Here is an 18,882-nt window from a genome sequence, read left to right as displayed (position 1 = left end):
AACCTGGTGGTGTGTGACCTGATGGTTGAGGGGTGATAACTGTTCCTGAACCTGGTGGTGTGGGACCTGATGGTTGAGGGGTGATAACTGTTCCTGAACCTGGTGGTGTGGGACCTGATGGTTGAGAGGTGATAACTGTTCCTGAACCTAGTGGTGTGGGACCTGATGGTTGAGGGGTGATGACTGTTCCTGAACCTGGTGGTGTGGGACCTGATGGTTGAGGGGTGATAACTGTTCCTGACCCTGATGGTGTGGGACTTGATGGTTGAGGGGTGATGACTGTTCCTGAACCTGGTGGTGTGGGACCTGATGGTTGAGGGGTGATAACTGTTCCTGAACCTGGTGGTGTTGGTCCTGATGGTTGAGGGGTGATAACTGTTCCTGAACCTGGTGGTGTGGGACCTGATGGTTGAGGGGTGATAACTGTTCCTGAACCTGGTGGTGTGGGTCCTGATGGTTGAGGGGTGATAACTGTTCCTGAACCTGGTGGTGTGGGTCCTGATGGTTGAGGGGTGATAACTGTTCCTGAACCTGGTGGTGTGGGACCTGATGGTTGAGAGGTGATAACTGTTCCTGAACCCGGTGGTGTGGGACCTGATGGTCGAGGGGTGATAACTGTTCCTGAACCTGGTGGTGTGGGACCTGATGGTTGAGGGGTGATAACCATTCCTGAACCTGGTGGTGTGTGACCTGATGGTTGAGGGGTGATAACTGTTCCTGAACCTGGTGGTGTGGGACCTGATGGTTGAGGGGTGATAACTGTTCCTGAACCTGGTGGTGTGGGACCTGATGGTTGAGAGGTGATAACTGTTCCTGAACCTAGTGTTGTGGGACCTGATCGTTGAGGGGTGATAACTGTTCCTGAACCTGGTGGTGTGGGACCTGATGGTTGAGGGGTGATAACTGTTCCTGAACCTGGTGGTGTGGGACCTGATGGTTGAAGGGTGATAACTGTTCCTGAACCTGGTGGTGTGGGATCTGATGGTTGAGGGGTGATAACCGTTCCTGAACCTGGTGGTGTGGGACCTGATGGTTGAGGGGTGATAACTGTTCCTGAACCTGGTGGTGTGGGACCTGATGGTCGAGGGGTGATAACTGTTCCTGAACCTGGTGGTGTGGGACCTGATGGTTGAGAGGTGATAACTGTTCCTGAACCTGGTGGTGTGTGACCTGATGGTTGAGGGGTGATAACTGTTCCTGAACCTGGTGGTGTGGGACCTGATGGTTGAGGGGTGATAACTGTTCCTGAACCTGGTGCTGTGGGACCTGATGGTTGAGGGGTGATAACTGTTCCTGAACCTGGTGGTGTGGGACCTGATGGTTGAGGGGTGATAACTGTTCCTGAACCTGGTGGTCTGGGACCTGATGGTTGAAGGGTAATAGCTGTTCCTGAACCTGGTGGTGTGGGACCTGATGGTTGAGGGGTGATAACTGTTCCTGAACCTGGTGGTGTGGGGTCTGATGGTTGAGGGGTGATAACCGTTCCTGAACCTGGTGGTGTGGGACCTGATGGTTGAGGGGTGATAACTGTTCCTGAACCTGGTGGTGTGGGACCTGATGGTTGAGGGGTGATAACTGTTTCTGAACCCGGTGGTGTGGGACCTGATGGTTGAGGGGTGATAACAGTTCCTGAACCTGGTGGTGTGGGACCTGATGGTTGAGGGGTGATAACTGTTCCTGAACCTGGTGGTGTGGGACCTGATGGTTGAGGGGTGATAACTGTTCCTGAACCTGGTGGTGTGGGACCTGATGGTTGAGGGGTGATAACTGTTCCTGAACCTGGTGGTGTGGGACCTGATGGTTGAGGGCGATAACTGTTCCTGAACATGGTGGTGTGGGTCCTGAGGCTCCTGTACCTTCCTCCTGATAGCAGTGTGAGAAGAGAGCGTGTCCTGGGTGATGGGGGTCCCTGATGAAGGATGTTGCTTTCCTGAGCAGAGTTCCATGTCGATGTGCTCCATTGTGGATTCGGACTGGGCCGTAACCACTACTTTGCCATCACCCAGAGCTGGAACTCTGAGGAGGCTGACATGGAATGAGATGGTCTGACAGCCGGTGACGGACAGTGTGACACATTGGTGGTAGATCAGTTGACGGTGTGACACGGGCGGTTACGGGACACCGACACGGGGAAGTTGACAGATGGTGGAAGATGGGGGGGGGGGGGGTTGCCAGACCGTGTAATACATTCACCCACCTCTCATACTGCAGGAAGACCTTGTTGAGCTGGTCATTGGTGGACAAAAGGCAGTGAGTGAGCTGTTGGTGGTCGACCTGGAGCAACAAGAGGCCAATACGCTCCTGCATCGCCCGGCACGTGGTGTGGAGCTTCTGTCTCCCGGGAGGGGCACAGGTTAGAAAACACCCTATCCACATCCACTGCCAGAGATCCCACATGCACCCGCCTCACCCAACTCAAACTCACCGGCTGGAGATCCCATACGTGTTGGGAGACACTTCTCCTCTAACCCCCCCAACACAAACTCACTGGCAGAGAGATCTCCCTCTCACCCCACCAAGAGGGTCCACTCCACTCCTGCTGAGGAACCCCCCCACTGCTTTAACATCCTGTTCCCCACCCCTCAATATCCCCACTCCCGGAGATCCCTCACCCTCTGCACCTGAACGCCAAGATCCACATCACCGAGATCTGCACTCTCCTCTGTGAATCTCACGCCCAATGATCCGCACATCTCCCCGAAATCCCCATTCCCCGAGATCCCCACTCCCCGAGATCCCCACTCTCTGAGATCCCGAGATCCCCACTCCCCGAGATCCCCACTCCCCGAGATCCCCACTCTCCGAGATCCCCATTCCCCGAGATCCCCATTCCCCGAGATCCCCATTCCCCGAGATCCCCACTCCCCGAGATCCCCATTCCCCGAGATCCCCACTCTCCGAGATCCCCACTCCCCGAGATCCCCACTCTCCGAGATCCCCATTCCCCGAGATCCCCATTCCCCGAGATCCCCATTCCCCGAGATCCCCACTCCCCGAGATCCCCATTCCCCGAGATCCCCACTCTCCGAGATCCCCACTCTCCGAGATCCCCACTCCCCGATCCCCACTCTCCGAGACCCCCACTCTCTGAGATCCCCACTCCCCGAGATCCCCACTCCCCGAGATCCCCATTCCCCGAGATCCCCACTCCCCGAGATCTCCACTCCCCGAGATCCACACTCTCCGAGATCCACACTCTCCGAGATCCCCACTCTCTGAGATCCCCACTCCCCGAGATCCCCACTCTCCGAGACCCCCACTCCCCGAGATCTCCACTCCCCAAGAACCCCATTCCCCGGGATCCCCACTCTCCGAGACCCCCACTCCCCGAGATCCCCACTCTCCCAGATCCCCACTCTCCGAGATCTCCACTCCCCGAGATCCCCACTCCCCGAGATCCCCACCCCGAGATCCCCACTCTCCGAGACCCCCACTCTCCGAGACCCCCACTCCCCGAGATCCCCACTCTCCGAGATCCCCACTCCCCGAGATCCCCACTCCCCGAGATCCCCACTCTCCGAGATCCCCACTCTCCGAGATCCCCACTCTCCGTGATCCCCACTCCCCGAGATCCCCACTCACCGAGATCCACACTCCCCCAGATCCCCACTCCCCGAGATCCCCATTCTCCAAGATCCCCACTCCCCGAGATCCCCACTCCCCGAGATCCACATTCTCCGAGACCCCCACTCCCCGAGACCCCCACTCTCCAAGACCCCCACTCTCCGAGATCCCCACTCCCCGAGACCCCCACTCTCCAAGACCCCCACTCTCTGAGATCCCGAGATCCCCACTCCCCGAGATCCCCACTCTCTGAGATCCCCCACTCTCCGAGACCCCCACTCTCCGAGATCCCCACTCCACGAGATCACCACTCTCCGAGACACCCACTCCCCGAGATCCCCACTCCCCGAGATCCCCACTCTCTGAGATCCCCACTCTCTGAGATCCCCCACTCTCCGAGATCCCCCACTCTCCAAGACCCCCACTCTCCAAGACCCCCACTCTCTGAGATCCCGAGATCCCCACTCCCCGAGATCCCCACCCCGAGATCCCCACTCCCCGATCCCCACTCTCCAAGACCCCCACTCTCCGAGACCCCCACTCCCCGAGATCCCCACTCCCCGAGATCCCCACTCTCCGAGATCCCCACTCCCCGAGACCCCCACTCCCCGAGATCCCCACTCTCCGAGATCCCCACTCCCCGAGATCCCCATTCCCCGAGATCCCCACTCTCCGAGATCCCCACTCCCCGAGATCCCCATTCCCCGAGATCCCCACTCCCCGAGATCCCCATTCCCCGAGACCCCCACTCTCCGAGACCCCCACTCCCCGAGATCCCCACTCCCCGAGATCCCCACTCCCCGATCCCCACTCTCCAAGACCCCCACTCTCCGAGACCCCCACTCCCCGAGATCCCCACTCCCCGAGATCCCCACTCTCCGAGATCCCCACTCCCCGAGATCCCCACCCCGAGATCCCCACTCCCCGATCCCCACTCTCCAAGACCCCCACTCTCCGAGACCCCCACTCCCCGAGATCCCCACTCCCCGAGATCCCCACCCCGAGATCCCCACTCCCCGATCCCCACTCTCCAAGACCCCCACTCTCCGAGACCCCCACTCCCCGAGATCCCCACTCCCCGAGATCCCCACCCCGAGATCCCCACTCCCCGATCCCCACTCTCCAAGACCCCCACTCTCCGAGACCCCCACTCCCCGAGATCCCCACTCCCCGAGATCCCCACTCTCCGAGATCCCCACTCCCCGAGACCCCCACTCTCCAAGACCCCCACTCTCTGAGATCCCGAGATCCCCACTCCCCGATCCCCACTCTCCAAGACCCCCACTCTCCGAGACCCCCACTCCCCGAGATCCCCACTCCCCGAGATCCCCACCCCGAGATCCCCACTCCCCGATCCCCACTCTCCAAGACCCCCACTCTCCGAGACCCCCACTCCCCGAGACCCCCACTCCCCGAGATCCCCACTCCCCGAGATCCCCACTCTGAGATCCCCCACTCTCCAAGACCCCCACTCTCTGAGATCCCGAGATCCCCACTCCCCGAGATCCCCACTCTCCAAGACCCCCACTCCCCGAGACCCCCACTCCCCGAGATCCCCACTCTCCGAGATCCCCACTCCCCCAGATCCCCACTCCCCGAGATCCCCACTCTCCGAGATCCCCACTCCCCGAGATCCCCACTCCCTGATCCCCACCCCGAGATCCCCATTCTCCGAGATCCCCAATCTCCGAGATCCCCACTCTCCGAGATCCCCACTCCCTGAGATCCCCATTCCCTGAGATCCCCACTCTCCGAGATCCCCACTCTCCGAGATCCCCACTCCCCGAGATCCCCACTCCCCGAGATCCCCACTCCCCCAGATCCCCACTCCCCGAGATCCCCACTCTCCGAGACCCCCACTCCCCGAGATCCCCACTCCCCGAGATCCCCACCCCGAGATCCCCACTCCCCGATCCCCACTCTCCAAGACCCCCACTCTCCGAGACCCCCACTCCCCGAGATCCCCACTCCCCGAGATCCCCACCCCGAGATCCCCACTCCCCGATCCCCACTCTCCAAGACCCCCACTCTCCGAGACCCCCACTCCCCGAGATCCCCACTCCCCGAGATCCCCACTCTCCGAGATCCCCACTCCCCGAGACCCCCACTCTCCAAGACCCCCACTCTCTGAGATCCCGAGATCCCCACTCCCCGATCCCCACTCTCCAAGACCCCCACTCTCCGAGACCCCCACTCCCCGAGATCCCCACTCCCCGAGATCCCCACCCCGAGATCCCCACTCCCCGATCCCCACTCTCCAAGACCCCCACTCTCCGAGACCCCCACTCCCCGAGACCCCCACTCCCCGAGATCCCCACTCCCCGAGATCCCCACTCTCCAAGACCCCCACTCTCCGAGACCCCCACTCCCCGAGATCCCCACTCCCCGAGATCCCCACTCTCCGAGATCCCCACTCCCCCAGATCCCCACTCCCCGAGATCCCCACTCTCCGATATCCCCACTCCCCGAGATCCCCACCCCGAGATCCCCATTCTCCGAGATCCCCAATCTCCGAGATCCCCACTCTCCGAGATCCCCACTCCCCGAGATCCCCATTCCCCGAGATCCCCACTCTCCGAGATCCCCACTCTCCGAGATCCCCACTCCCCGAGATCCCCACTCTCCGAGATCCCCACTCCCCGAGATCCCCATTCCCCGAGATCCCCACTCCCCGAGATCCCCACTCTCCGAGATCCCCACTCCCCGAGATCCCCACCCCGAGATCCCCATTCTCCGAGATCCCCACTCTCCGAGATCCCCACTTTCCGAGATCCCCACTCCCCGAGATCCCCATTCCCTGAGATCCCCACTCTCCGAGATCCCCACTCTCCGAGATCCACACTCTCCGAGATCCCCACTCTCTGAGATCCCCACTCCCCGTGATCCCCACTCTCCGAGATCCTCACTCCCCGAGATCCCCACTCTCCGAGATCCCCACTCTCCGAGATCCCCACTCCCCGAGATCCCCACTCTCCGAGATCCCCACTGCCCGAGATCCCCACTCTCCGAGATCCCCACTCTCCGAGATCCCCACCCTGAGATCCCCACTCTCCGAGATCCCCATTCCCCGAGATCCCCACTCTCCGAGATCCCCACTCTCTGAGATCCCCATTCCCCGAGACCCCCACTCCCCGAGATCCCCACTCTCCGAGATCCCCACTCTCCGAGATCCCCACTCCCCGAGATCCCCACTCCCCGAGATCCCCACTCTCCGAGATCCCCACTCTCCGAGATCCCCACTCTCCGAGATCCCCACTCCCCGAGATCCCCACTCCCCGAGATCCCCACTCTCCGAGATCCCCACTCCCCGAGATCCCCACCCCGAGATCCCCATTCTCCGAGATCCCCACTCTCCGAGATCCCCACTTTCCGAGATCCCCACTCCCCGAGATCCCCATTCCCTGAGATCCCCACTCTCCGAGATCCCCACTCTCCGAGATCCACACTCTCCGAGATCCCCACTCTCTGAGATCCCCACTCCCCGTGATCCCCACTCTCCGAGATCCTCACTCCCCGAGATCCCCACTCTCCGAGATCCCCACTCTCCGAGATCCCCACTCCCCGAGATCCCCACTCTCCGAGATCCCCACTGCCCGAGATCCCCACTCTCCGAGATCCCCACTCTCCGAGATCCCCACCCTGAGATCCCCACTCTCCGAGATCCCCATTCCCCGAGATCCCCACTCTCCGAGATCCCCACTCTCTGAGATCCCCATTCCCCGAGACCCCCACTCCCCGAGATCCCCACTCTCCGAGATCCCCACTCTCCGAGATCCCCTCTCCCGAGATCCCCACTCTCCGAGATCCCCACTCTCCGAGATCTCCACTCTCCGAGATCCCCACTCCCCGAGATCCCCACTCTCCGAGATCCCCATTCCCCGAGATCCCCACTCTCCGAGATCCCCACTCTCCGAGATCTCCATTCCCCGAGATCCCCACTCTCCGAGATCCCCACTCTCTGAGATCCCCACTCTCCGATCCCCACTCTCCGAGATCCCCACTCTCCGAGATCCCCACTCTCCGAGATCCCCACTCCACGAGATCCCCACTCTCTGAGATCCCCACTCCCCGAGATCCCCACTCTCCGAGATCCCCACTCTCCGAGATCCCCACTCCACGAGATCCCCACTCTCCGAGATCCCCACTCCCCGAGATCCCCACTCCCCGAGATCCCCACTCCCGAGATCCCCACTCCCCGAGATCCCCACTCTCTGAGATCCCGAGATCCACACTCCCCCAGATCCCCACTCCCGAGATCCCCACTCTCCGAGATCCCCATTCCCCGAGATCTCCACTCCCCGATCCCCACTCTCCGAGATCCCCATTCCCCGAGACCCCCACTCCCCGAGACCCCCACTCTCCGAGATCCCCATTCCCCGAGATCCCCATTCCCCGAGATCCCCATTCCCCGAGATCCCCACTCCCCCGAGATCCCCACTCTCCGAGATCTCCACTCCCCGAGATCCCCATTCCCCGAGATCCCCACTCTCCGAGATCCCCACTCTCCGAGATCCCCATTCCCCGAGATCCCCACTCCCCGAGTTCCCCACTCTCCGAGATCCCCACTCCCCGAGATCCCCACTCCCCGAGATCCCCACTCCCCGAGATCCCCACTCCCCGAGACCCCCACTCCCCGAGATCCCCACTCCCCGAGACCCCCACTCTCCGAGATCTCCACTCTCCGAGATCCCCACCCTCCTGACCCCTAGATCTACTCACACCTAGGAACCCCACTGCCCCGATCTGCTCTCCACAGAGAGCCCGAGAACACCATTATCTCTGGGACCCCCTCCTCTCCCACCGAGACCCTCTCCTCCAGAGTGAGGCCCCCAGTCCCACCTGCAGGAGCTGCATGTCATCCGGGTTCTCGTGGCCGGGAGTGCTGTCCAACAGGATGGCTGACATGACACCCAGGTTCATATTCACCACGTCCAGCTCGCTGTGTAACTTGGCCACCTGTGGGCAAGGGGGAGAGTGAGCTGGGTGAGGGGGAGGAGGCTCCCTGGCTGAGGAGAGGGGTGGGAGGGAGAGACGGGTATGGCTTCTTGGGGTGAAGGGCATGAATCCCCGTGGAAGCAGGGGGGAATCTGGGCAAAGGGACGGGCCTCACACTGAGGTACTATCGGTCCACCGTAGCCCAGGAAACGCGTGGGTCCCCTGAACTCCCCAGTGCCCGAGTTGAGTGACTTGCCTCAATCACAGCGCTGCTGAGAGTTTGGGAGGGGCTGAGATTGCGAGGGGCTGCCGGCACAGGGACACTTCGTTCCAACTGATCCTGGCTAACACAAATTCATACCTGAAATAGTCCCATTTCCTGTATTTGCCCACCTCTCAAATTCTTTCCTACCCAGGTACCTCGTCATGATCTTGTACTTTAGCACCTGCCGGCACCTGTAACACTTTATTCTGCATTCTGTTACTGTTTTTCCTTATTCTACCACAATGATTTGATCTGTATGGACAGTATGCAAAACAAGTTTTTCATGTTATCTCGGTACATGTGACAATAATAAACCAATCTATCGATTTACCTGCCCAAGTACGTTGAAGTGTTATAATTGTTCCCGTCTCAACCACTTCCTCTGACAACTCATTCCATATACCACGACTGTTTGAGTGACGAAAAGGAGTCTCTCAGGTCCTCTTTCAATGCTTTGCCACTCACTCATTACAGTAGAAACTGGTAGGATGGGAAACAGCTTCTCCCCCAGGCCACGAGACAACTGAACTCCCTGCTACCACCCAGGCCCCATAACACTCAGAACACCCGTGTCATTATATTGTTTACTTCTGTGTCGTAAATTTACTTTATGTTAAATGGCAGTCTTCTGGCATATATTTGATGATTTGTGAACTTATTTGTTGTACTATTACTTAACGTGTTTTGTGTACTGTGTTGTGCATCCTGCTCAGGAGGAACCTTGTCTCGTTTGGTGGTACGGTTGACTGGCAATAAACTGAACTTGAACAAGATCTCCGCTGGTTGTTATCTGTGCTGAGTCTGTCTTGATGAAGGGTCTGGTCTGAGATAGCAACTCTTTATTCCTTTCCAGAGATGCTGCCTGACATGCTGAGCTCCTCCAGCAGTTTGTGTGTGCTACTCTGGATTTCCAGCGTCTGCTGAATCTCCTGTGCTCTAAATCTCTGCTCCCTAGTGTTGAATTCTCCCACCCTGGGGAAATACTGTGACCACTCACCTCATCTGTGTCGCTCATGATTATACAATCACCCCTCGGTCCCATCCCATCCAACTCAAGCTCTCTGGTCCCGGTAATGTCTTGTAAATCTTTTCTGCGCCCTCTCTAGCTGAACCACATTGTTCCTGCAGCATGGTGAGGTAGGAGGCTTGGGAAGAGCTGGTTGGGGTGGGTCTCGAGTCCGCGTAGGGGAAGGCTGAGAGCGAGGACGGGTTGGGGGTCCGGCATCCCATTTCCGTGTGATACCTGCTCTGGCACCAGGGTGATGATGTTGCTGCGGAGCGGGGCGCGGGAGGCTGCAGGCTTCACGGCGGGCGCGGTCGGACGCTGCCGAGGCAACGAGGTCCCCGCTAGATCCTGTAAAAACACAAAACCCAGTCATTCCACGGTACAACAGAAACTCCGGCCAGAGTCGCTAATGGAACCACTCACAGACACTGCCTGAGCCGGGCAGTGCAGCAAGGAATTTGGGGAAGGCTGCAGACAGCAGAGTCCGGAGCTACACAGAAACTGCCTGAGGAACTCGGCAGGTCGGGCAGCCTCCGTGGAGGGAAGTGGGCCGCTGACATTTCAGCTTGAGGTCCCTCATTAAGACTGGAAAGAAAGGACCACGGTAGCTTAGCGGTTATCTACGACAGCTCGGGGCATTCCGGAGAAATAATAGTAACTGATCCGTCCAGTGTCTCCACGTCCCCGGATCCAGTAACCGGGTAAATGTATTCGGTAACCTCTCTCACTGCCATTAGTGTATCCCGTGACAACCACCGCCTCATATTAACGCTAAAGTGATCCGGCCTGATACTAATATCAAAATGCAATTCTCTAACTTCTCAATGTGGGGCATGAGTTACTGAGATTCCTTTGAACGGTAAATGACGAGCACCGATATGAATATATTCCAGTAATTGCCTGTGATATATTCAGCAACTGCAGCCTCTTTGATATTAATATAACCGCTAGACCAGCAACACGCCACGCCCGTTGGGTACCGGGGAGTTCAGGCGATTAGCGACACTGTTACAGTCCGGGTCCGGCACCATTCCCTAAGGAGTCCCGTGGGATGCGTGTGTTTTCCCCAGACCCTGCGGTCTCCTCCCGCAGTCCAAGGACGGACTGGGTAGCCGCATTGGTCATTGTAAATTGTCCCGTGAGGGTTAAAGTGGGGTTGTTGGGAGTTGCTGGGGCAGTGTGGCCAGAAGGGATGGACATTCCTACCCTGAGCTGTATCGCTAAAATAAGATTAATAATGTAACAGAGAGGGGATGGCTGCTATAGAGAGGGTGGGGCAAACGGGTGATAGACGAGCAGGCAGGTAGATCCAGCCGATGGAGGTGGTGATAGGGAGTTGCAGGAGGAGGGAGAATGGGACTGGGAGGTAACAGGTGACAGGTGACAGGTAACAAACGGCTGAAGGAGATGGAATCTGACAGGAGAGGACAGTGGATCATGGAGGACAGGGAAGAAGCAGGGGAGGGGAACTGGAGGCAGAAAGTGTGAGTGATGGGCAGATGGAGAAGATGGGGAGAGGGAAGGGAAGGGGTGATGGGGCTGGTGTGATAAGGGAAAACAAAGAGAGGACTGAGGGGAGGAGTTACCAGAAATTAGAGAAATTAATATTCATGCCAACAGGCTGGAAGTTACCAAGGTGGAATAAGAGATTCCTCTGATCTGTGTCTGACCTCAACTTGGCAGTGAAGAAAGCTGAAGACAGACATTATTTACTTTTACAGACACGACACAGTAACAGGCCCAACGAGCCCACACTGTCCAATCAGAGACACGACACAGTAACAGGCCCAACGAGCCCACACTGTCCAATCAGAGACACGACACAGTAACAGGCCCAACGAGCCCACACTGTCCAATCAGAGACACGACACAGTAACAGGCCCAACGAGCCCACACTGTCCAATCAGAGACACGACACAGTAACAGGCCCAATTGATGCACCATCAATAACTCACACTGAGACGTAGGCGAGATATCGGCTTTTATTGACTGGAAGAAGGAACCAGGAGTGAGTGTCTATCATACAAGGTCCTGGAGACTGAGGCCGAGCGTCAGGCCGCAGGTCTCCTTTATACAGGGGCCTGTGGGAGGAGCCACAGGAGCAGTCAGCAGGGGCGTGTCCCGACAGGCACATAGTTCACCACATTCACCCCCCCTTCGTTTGAAAAAGTCCTCATGTAGCGAAAGTTCTTACAAGTCAAGCCGATCAGGCGGTCGAATCTGTCGCTGCGATCTACGTAGCACCGGCTGTGACCCCATAGGTGCCGGCAACATTGGCGATTGCACAGGGGACGGGGGTTGCGCGTGTTCTTGCCCACTAGGCGCCGGTGATCCCTCATGCATGTGCGAGGCGCCTGGTATAAACGCGTACGAAACGCCCGGTATACAAGTGTCGTGAGGAGTCTGTGTAGGGCCTGGTGCGTACGGTGTCACCTCTGGTGCAGGGTTCACAGTTACCGGAGAGCCTTCAGGGTAGTGGTCTGCTGCACCTGCGGGTGCCAGGTCGCGGATGGAGACCGTGTCCTCCCGCCCATCAGGTAAGACCACGTAAGCATACTGGGGGTTCGCATGGAGAAGGTGAACCCTCTCCACCAGCGGGGAGTATTTATTGCTCCTCACATGTTTCCGGAGCAGCACTGGCCCCGGGGACGTCAGCCAAACTGGTAGGGTGGTCCCAGTGACAGACTTCCTGGGAAAAGAGAATAGGCGTTCGTGAGGGGTGGCATTGGAGGACGTACATAACAGAGAGCGGATAGAGTGCAGTGCCTCAGGGAGGACCTCCTGCCATCGAGAGACCGGCAACCCTTTGGACTTAAGGGCTAAAAGTGTGGCCTTCCACACTGTGGCATTCTCCCGCTCTACCTGGCCATTACCCCGGGGATTATAACTCGTGGTCCGACTGGTAGCAATGCCCCTAGCTAGCAAGTACTGGCGCAGCTCCTCACTCATAAAGGAGGACCCTCTATCACTGTGGATATAGCAGGGATACCCGAACAGAGTGAAGAGCTGGCGCAGGGCTTTTATGACGGACGTGGCAGTGGTGTCGGGGCAGGGGATGGCAAAGGGGAACCGTGAGAACTCGTCAATAACACTGAGAAAATAGACATTGCGGTCAGTGGAGGGAAGGGGGCCCTTAAAGTCAACACTCAGGCGTTCAAAAGGGCGGGTGGCCTTGACAAGTTGTGCCGTGTCAGGACAGTAGAAGTGCGGTTTGCACTCGGCACAAATTTGGCAGTCCCTGGTCATCGTCCTGATGTCCTCCAGGGAGTACGGCAGGTTCCGAGCTTTCACAAAATGGTAAAATCGGGTGACCCCCGGATGGCAAAGTTGTGCATGAAGGGCGTACAGCTGGTCGAGCTGTGTGCTAGCACATGTTCCCCGGGATAGGGCATCAGGGGGCTCATTGAGTCTGCCAGGCCGGTACAGGATATCATAGGTGTAGGTGGAGAGTTCTATCCTCCACCGCAAAATCTTATCATTTTTGATCTTGCCCCGCTGTTGGTTGCTGAACAGGAACGCAACCGAGCGCTGGTCGGTCAGCACAGTGAATCTTTTGCCAGCAAGATAGTGCCTCCAGTGCCTAACAGCCTCCACTATGGCCTGGGCTTCTTTCTCCACCGCGGAGTGCCGAATTTCAGAGCCTTGGAGGGTGCGAGAAAAGAATGCTACTGGTCTGCCTTCCTGATTAAGGGTAGCAGCCAGAGCGAAATCGGAGGCATCACACTCCACTTGGAAGGGAGCGGTCTCGTCCACTGCATGCATCGTAGCTTTGGCAATGTCCGCTTTAATGCAGTTGAAGGCCGCGCAGGCCTCAGCAGAGAGGGGAAACGAGGTAGACTTGACCAGGGGGCGAGCCTTGTCTGCGTAATGGGGGACCCATTGGGCGTAATAGGAAAAAAAACCCCAGGCACCGTCTGAGGGCCTTGAGAGTGGTGGGAAGAGGGAGCTCTAACAGGGGGCGCATACGTTCGGGATCAGGCCCAATAACCCCGTTTTCCACGACATACCCAAGTATAGCAAGGCGGGTGGTACCAAAAACACACTTGTCCCTGTTATAAGTAAGGTTCAGAGCTGCGGCCACTTGGAGAAACCGTTGGAGGTTGGCGTCGTGATCTGGCCTGTCATGACCACAGATGGTGATGTTATCCAGATAGGGAAATGTGGCCTGCAGTTGGTACTGGTCCACCATCCGGTCCATTTCCCTCTGGAAGACAGAGACACCATTCGTGACACCGAAAGGGACGCGCAGGAAGTGATAGAGCCGGCCGCCCGCCTCGAAGGCGGTGTAGGGGCGGTCCTCTGGGCAGATGGGGAGCTGGTGATAAGCGGATTTCAGATCTATTGTCGAGTACACCTTATACTGAGCAATCTGGTTGACCATATCCGCGATGCGGGGTAGGGGGTATGCGTCAAGCTGCGTAAACCTATTGATGGTTTGACTATAGTCCACCACCATCCTATTTTTCTGCCCAGTCCGAACAACAACCACCTGGGCCCTCCAAGGGCTTGTGCTCGGCTCAATGATCCCCTCCCTGAGCAGCCGCTGCACCTCCGACCGAATGAAGGCCCGGTCCCCCGCGCTGTACCTCCTGCTTTTGGTTGCCACAGGTTTACAGTCGGGGGTCAGGTTGGCGAACAGCGGTGGGGAAGGGATCTTGAGAGTGGAGAGGCTGCAAGTGTCGGTAGCGCAGCTGTTGGCCTGGTTCTGGATGGGATGTGTGTGTCCGTGTGTGTGTGTGGTCAGTAGCGGGGTATGTGAAGAAGTCCCACAAAACTGAGGATTCTTGACAGTGAGTGGTGGGAGGGGCCCGTCGTATACCATAGTCACACTTTCGAGATGGCTCTGGAAGTCCAGCCCCAATAGCACAGGTGCACACAGATTAGGCATGACCAGCAGTTCAAAGTCCCGATATACTGTGCCTTGCACCACCAAAGTCGCTACACAACCCGCCCGGATGTCTGCGGACTGCGACCCAGAGGCCAAATGGAACCTCCGACTGACCGGCCGCGTTGCAAGTCCGCAGCGTTGCACTGTGTCCGGGTGAATAAAACTCCCAGTGCTGCCCGTGTCAAACAGGCATCCAGTCCAATGCCCCTCCACCTGGATGTCCATCATGGACCTTGCAAGCTGGTGTGGGGCGCTTTGGTCGAGAGTCACAGTGGCCAGAGTTGGATCGCCGTCGGGGTACCCGGTCAGCATCGGAGGGTCGGGGGCGGGGCATGCTGACGCCGACAAAGATGGCCGCCCACATCCGGGGTACCCGGTCAGCATCCGAGGATCGGGGGCGGGGCGTGCTGACGTCGACAAAGATGGCCGCCCACATCCCGGCATGCAAGATGGCGGCCCCCACGTTTCACCCGCAGCGCTGCACTCCGCTCGAGGTTGAGACTTACAGACCTTGGCGAAGTGGCCCCGCTTTCCGCAGCTGGAGCAGGTCGCTTCTCGCGCTGGACAGCGTTGTCGAGGATGTTTCTTTTGGCCACAGAAATAACAAGGCACGAGTTTCTTACGGGCCACAGCCGTGGTCTGGGTCGGGGAGCTCGTGGAATGGCGACTGGCGGCGGCGTTGGCGAATTCGCTCCCGGGAGCCGGCGGTGGCGGGGTCTGAGGCGTCCACGAAACCGGCGGGGAATCGCGCGACTGGACAGCGTCGGCGTTATGCAAAGCAGCTTCTAGAGCATTGGCCTTCTCTATCGCCGAGCTTAAGGTAAGATCCGAGTTCTCCAGCAGCCGCTGGCGCATGTACACTGACCTCAGTCCCGTCACAAAGGCGTCTCGCACCAGCAGCTCCGCATGCTGTTCTGCCGTGAGCGTCTTGCAGTCACAAGCTCGGACGAGTGTCTGTAGTGCTCGGAGAAACTCAGCGCACGATTCGCCAGGCCGCTGTTGCCGGGTAGCTAAGCGATGTCTTGCGTAGACGGTGTTCACCGGCCGCAGGTACTGTCGTTTGAGGGCGTCCAGTGCCCCTTCGTAGGTCGGCAGGTCCCGGATAAAGGAGTAAACTTTGGGGGTGACCCTCGAGAGTAGGATTCTGTGCATAACGGCGGGTTCAGTCGCACGAAGCTCCGCCAAGTACGATTGGAAGCATGCAAGCCAGTGTTCAAAAGCGAGAGCTGCGTCAGGGTCTTGAGGGTCCAAATCCAACCGGTCCGGACGCAAAACGGGTTCCATGTTTTAAAACTTCCAGTCAATAAAATTGATGCACCATCAATAACTCACACTGAGACGTAGGCGAGATATCGGCTTTTATTGACTGGAAGAAGGAACCAGGAGTGAGTGTCTATCATACAAGGTCCTGGAGACTGAGGCCGAGCGTCAGGCCGCAGGTCTCCTTTATACAGGGGCCTGTGGGAGGAGCCACAGGAGCAGTCAGCAGGGGCGTGTCCCGACAGGCACATAGTTCACCACACCAACGAGCCCACACTGTCCAATCAGAGACACGACACAGTAACAGGCCCAACGAGCCCACACTGTCCAATCAGAGACACGACACAGTAACAGGCCCAACGAGCCCACACTGTCCAATCAGAGACACGACACAGTAACAGGCCCAACGAGCCCACACTGTCCAATCAGAGACAGGACACAGTCACAGGCCCAACGAGCCCACACTGTCCAATCAGAGACACGACACAGTAACAGGCCCAAGGAGCCCACACTGTCCAATCAGAGACACGACACAGTAACAGGCCCAACGAGCCCACACTGTCCAATCAGAGACACAACACAGTAACAGGCCCAACGAGCCCACACTGTCCAATCAGAGACACGACACAGTAACAGGCCCAACGAGCCCACACTGTCCAATCAGAGACACGACACAGTAACAGGCCCAACGAGCCCACACTGTCCAATTACGCTGATCTAACCAATGAACTCATTCACAGACCAGAAGGGTCGCAGCCCGAAATGTCAGCTCTTTATTCCCCCATAGACACTGCCTGATTTGCTGAGTTCCTCCAACATTTTCTGTGTTGTTCTGGATTTTGAGCATCTGCAGAATGCTCAGCTTCTGCAGAGTTTTCAGCTTCAAGAATTTTCAGCTTACTAACCCGTATGTCTTTGGAATGCGTGAGGAAACCCACCCACCCAGTCACGGGGAGAACGTGGGTGTTGATGTGACATCTCCAGCTTGAGCACTTTAGCAGCGACTCTCCCATTCCCTCCCAACTTAGCACGCATAGTCAATTCTACATGGAAGAAAGCTCACTCACCTGTGGTGAACTACAAGGTGGCAGAGCATACTGCCACAACGGCTTACAGCTCTACATCCAGCCGAACTTTTTCTCTATTAAACGGTACGGATGACAAGAGTCAGTTCGGAAATATCTGTTTTGCACGGACTGGAGTAACACTCTTAGCTCATTGTTTTGAGCAATGGCAATAAAGTTCTATTCTATTCTATGCAGGAACCGTGGGTAAGTGTCACTGGGATGACTGCCAACACATGGTGCAGGTCACAGGCTCACCAAACGCATGGTGTTTGCTAAAACGCTCAGCGCAGCTGACAGCCCGGGACAAGCAAATGAGCATCGCCCTCTCGTTGTAGTTTAGACGTGTAGACTAACAAAATCAGTATTTTTCTTTTAATTATCATGTGAGGCATAATGTGTTGTTTGCAACACTACAGTGGCACATTTCTTCCCTGGGGCTATTCCCAGTGTCCACAACATAAAGCAGTAAACAACACTGTTATTGTGCACCAGCTGATCTGCATGGCCAGATTCCAAGCCAAGCTCTCTCGGACTACATCCCTCTCCCAGCTTCCCCTCACTCCCTCTCTGGCCCTACCTCTCCCTTCCCCCTTCCTGACCCAATCTTTCTGGCTCTCTCCCAACGACCCATTCTCTCTCACTGGTTAAAAAGAAGATGAAAATTAGCAACACACACAGAATGCTGGAGGAACTCAGCAGGTCAGACAGTGTCTATGGTCAGAGTAACACACACAAAATGCTGGAGGAACTCAGCAGGTCAGACAGTGTCTATGGACAGAGTAACACACACAAAATGCTGGAGGAACTCAGCAGGTCAGACAGTGTCTATGGACAGAGTAACACACACAAAATGCTGGAGGAACTCAGCAGGTCAGACAGTGTCTATGGTCAGAGTAACACACAAAATGCTGGAGGAACTCAGCAGGTCAGACAGTGTCTATGGACAGAGTAACACACACAAAATGCTGGAGGAACTCAGCAGGTCAGACAGTGTCTATGGACAGAGTAACACACACAAAATGCTGGAGGAACTCAGCAGGTCAGACAGTGTCTATGGTCAGAGTAACACACACAAAATGCTGGAGGAACTCAGCAGGTCAGGCAGTGTCTATGGACAGAGTAACACACACAAAATGCTGGAGGAACTCAGCAGGCCAGGCAGCACCTATGGAATGAAGCACAGTCGACGTTTTGGGGGTGGTGTGTGTGTGTGTGTGTGTGTGTGTGTGTGTGTGTGTGTGTGTGTGTGTGTGTGTGTGTGTGTGTGTGTGTGTGTGTGTGTGTGTGTGTGTCTTGGATTTCCAGCATCTGCAGATTTTCTCTTGTTGGTGAACTATTAGCTTTATTTGTCACTTGTACAGCAAAGCGTACGGTGAAATGCGATGTTTTGCACCCACTACCGGCACAGTCCGGGGGTATTAAGTGTCACCGTGCCTCTGGCACCAACAATGCAAGTCCACAACTTACTAACCCGAACCCGTGGGAGGGAACTGGAGCACCTGGAAAAGCCGATGCGGTCACGGGAGGAATGTACAGACAAGGGCAGGAGTTGAACCTCAATCACTGGCGCTGTAAAGTGTTATGCTAACTGGGAAGGGGACTCCACCCCAATAAAACAATTCCCATTCCAATACTTGGACCTCTCTCTGTGGAGGTGAGTCCTCCAGGGGCAGGGCTTTGCTCGCCTTACAGAGAGGGAGAGACATGTCCCAGCTCTCTCCCCATCCTACACCTGGGTCTCAGCCTGTAAATTTAATTGTTTATTCCTCTTCATAGAAGCTGCCTGACCTGCTGAGTTCCTCCAGCTTTTTGTGTGTGTTACTCTGCATTTCCAACATCTGCAGAATCTCCCGTGTCTGAGTCCCCAACTCAGACTTTACCCCTCTCGAGCCACCTG

General features: G+C 57.1%; 1 protein-coding gene across 1 annotated transcript in view; it reads right to left on the bottom strand.

Annotated features, from left to right (window-relative positions):
• The window catches only part of LOC132379890 (TOM1-like protein 1), a 60,963-nt gene that overhangs the window by 28,082 nt on the left and 13,999 nt on the right, over positions 1-18,882 (bottom strand). The window contains exons 6-8 of the mRNA XM_059948188.1: positions 10,008-10,118; positions 8,404-8,520; positions 2,198-2,331 (exon numbers count right to left, since the gene is read on the bottom strand). Coding sequence (XP_059804171.1) covers positions 2,198-2,331; positions 8,404-8,520; positions 10,008-10,118 — 362 coding nt within the window. The remainder of the gene's footprint in view (positions 1-2,197; positions 2,332-8,403; positions 8,521-10,007; positions 10,119-18,882) is intronic.

The sequence above is a fragment of the Hypanus sabinus genome, chromosome 23, assembly GCF_030144855.1.
Source record: "Hypanus sabinus isolate sHypSab1 chromosome 23, sHypSab1.hap1, whole genome shotgun sequence".
Lineage (NCBI taxonomy): Eukaryota > Metazoa > Chordata > Chondrichthyes > Myliobatiformes > Dasyatidae > Hypanus > Hypanus sabinus.
Note: the sequence above shows the minus strand (reverse complement) of the source record. Positions and strands in the feature narration are given on the sequence as shown.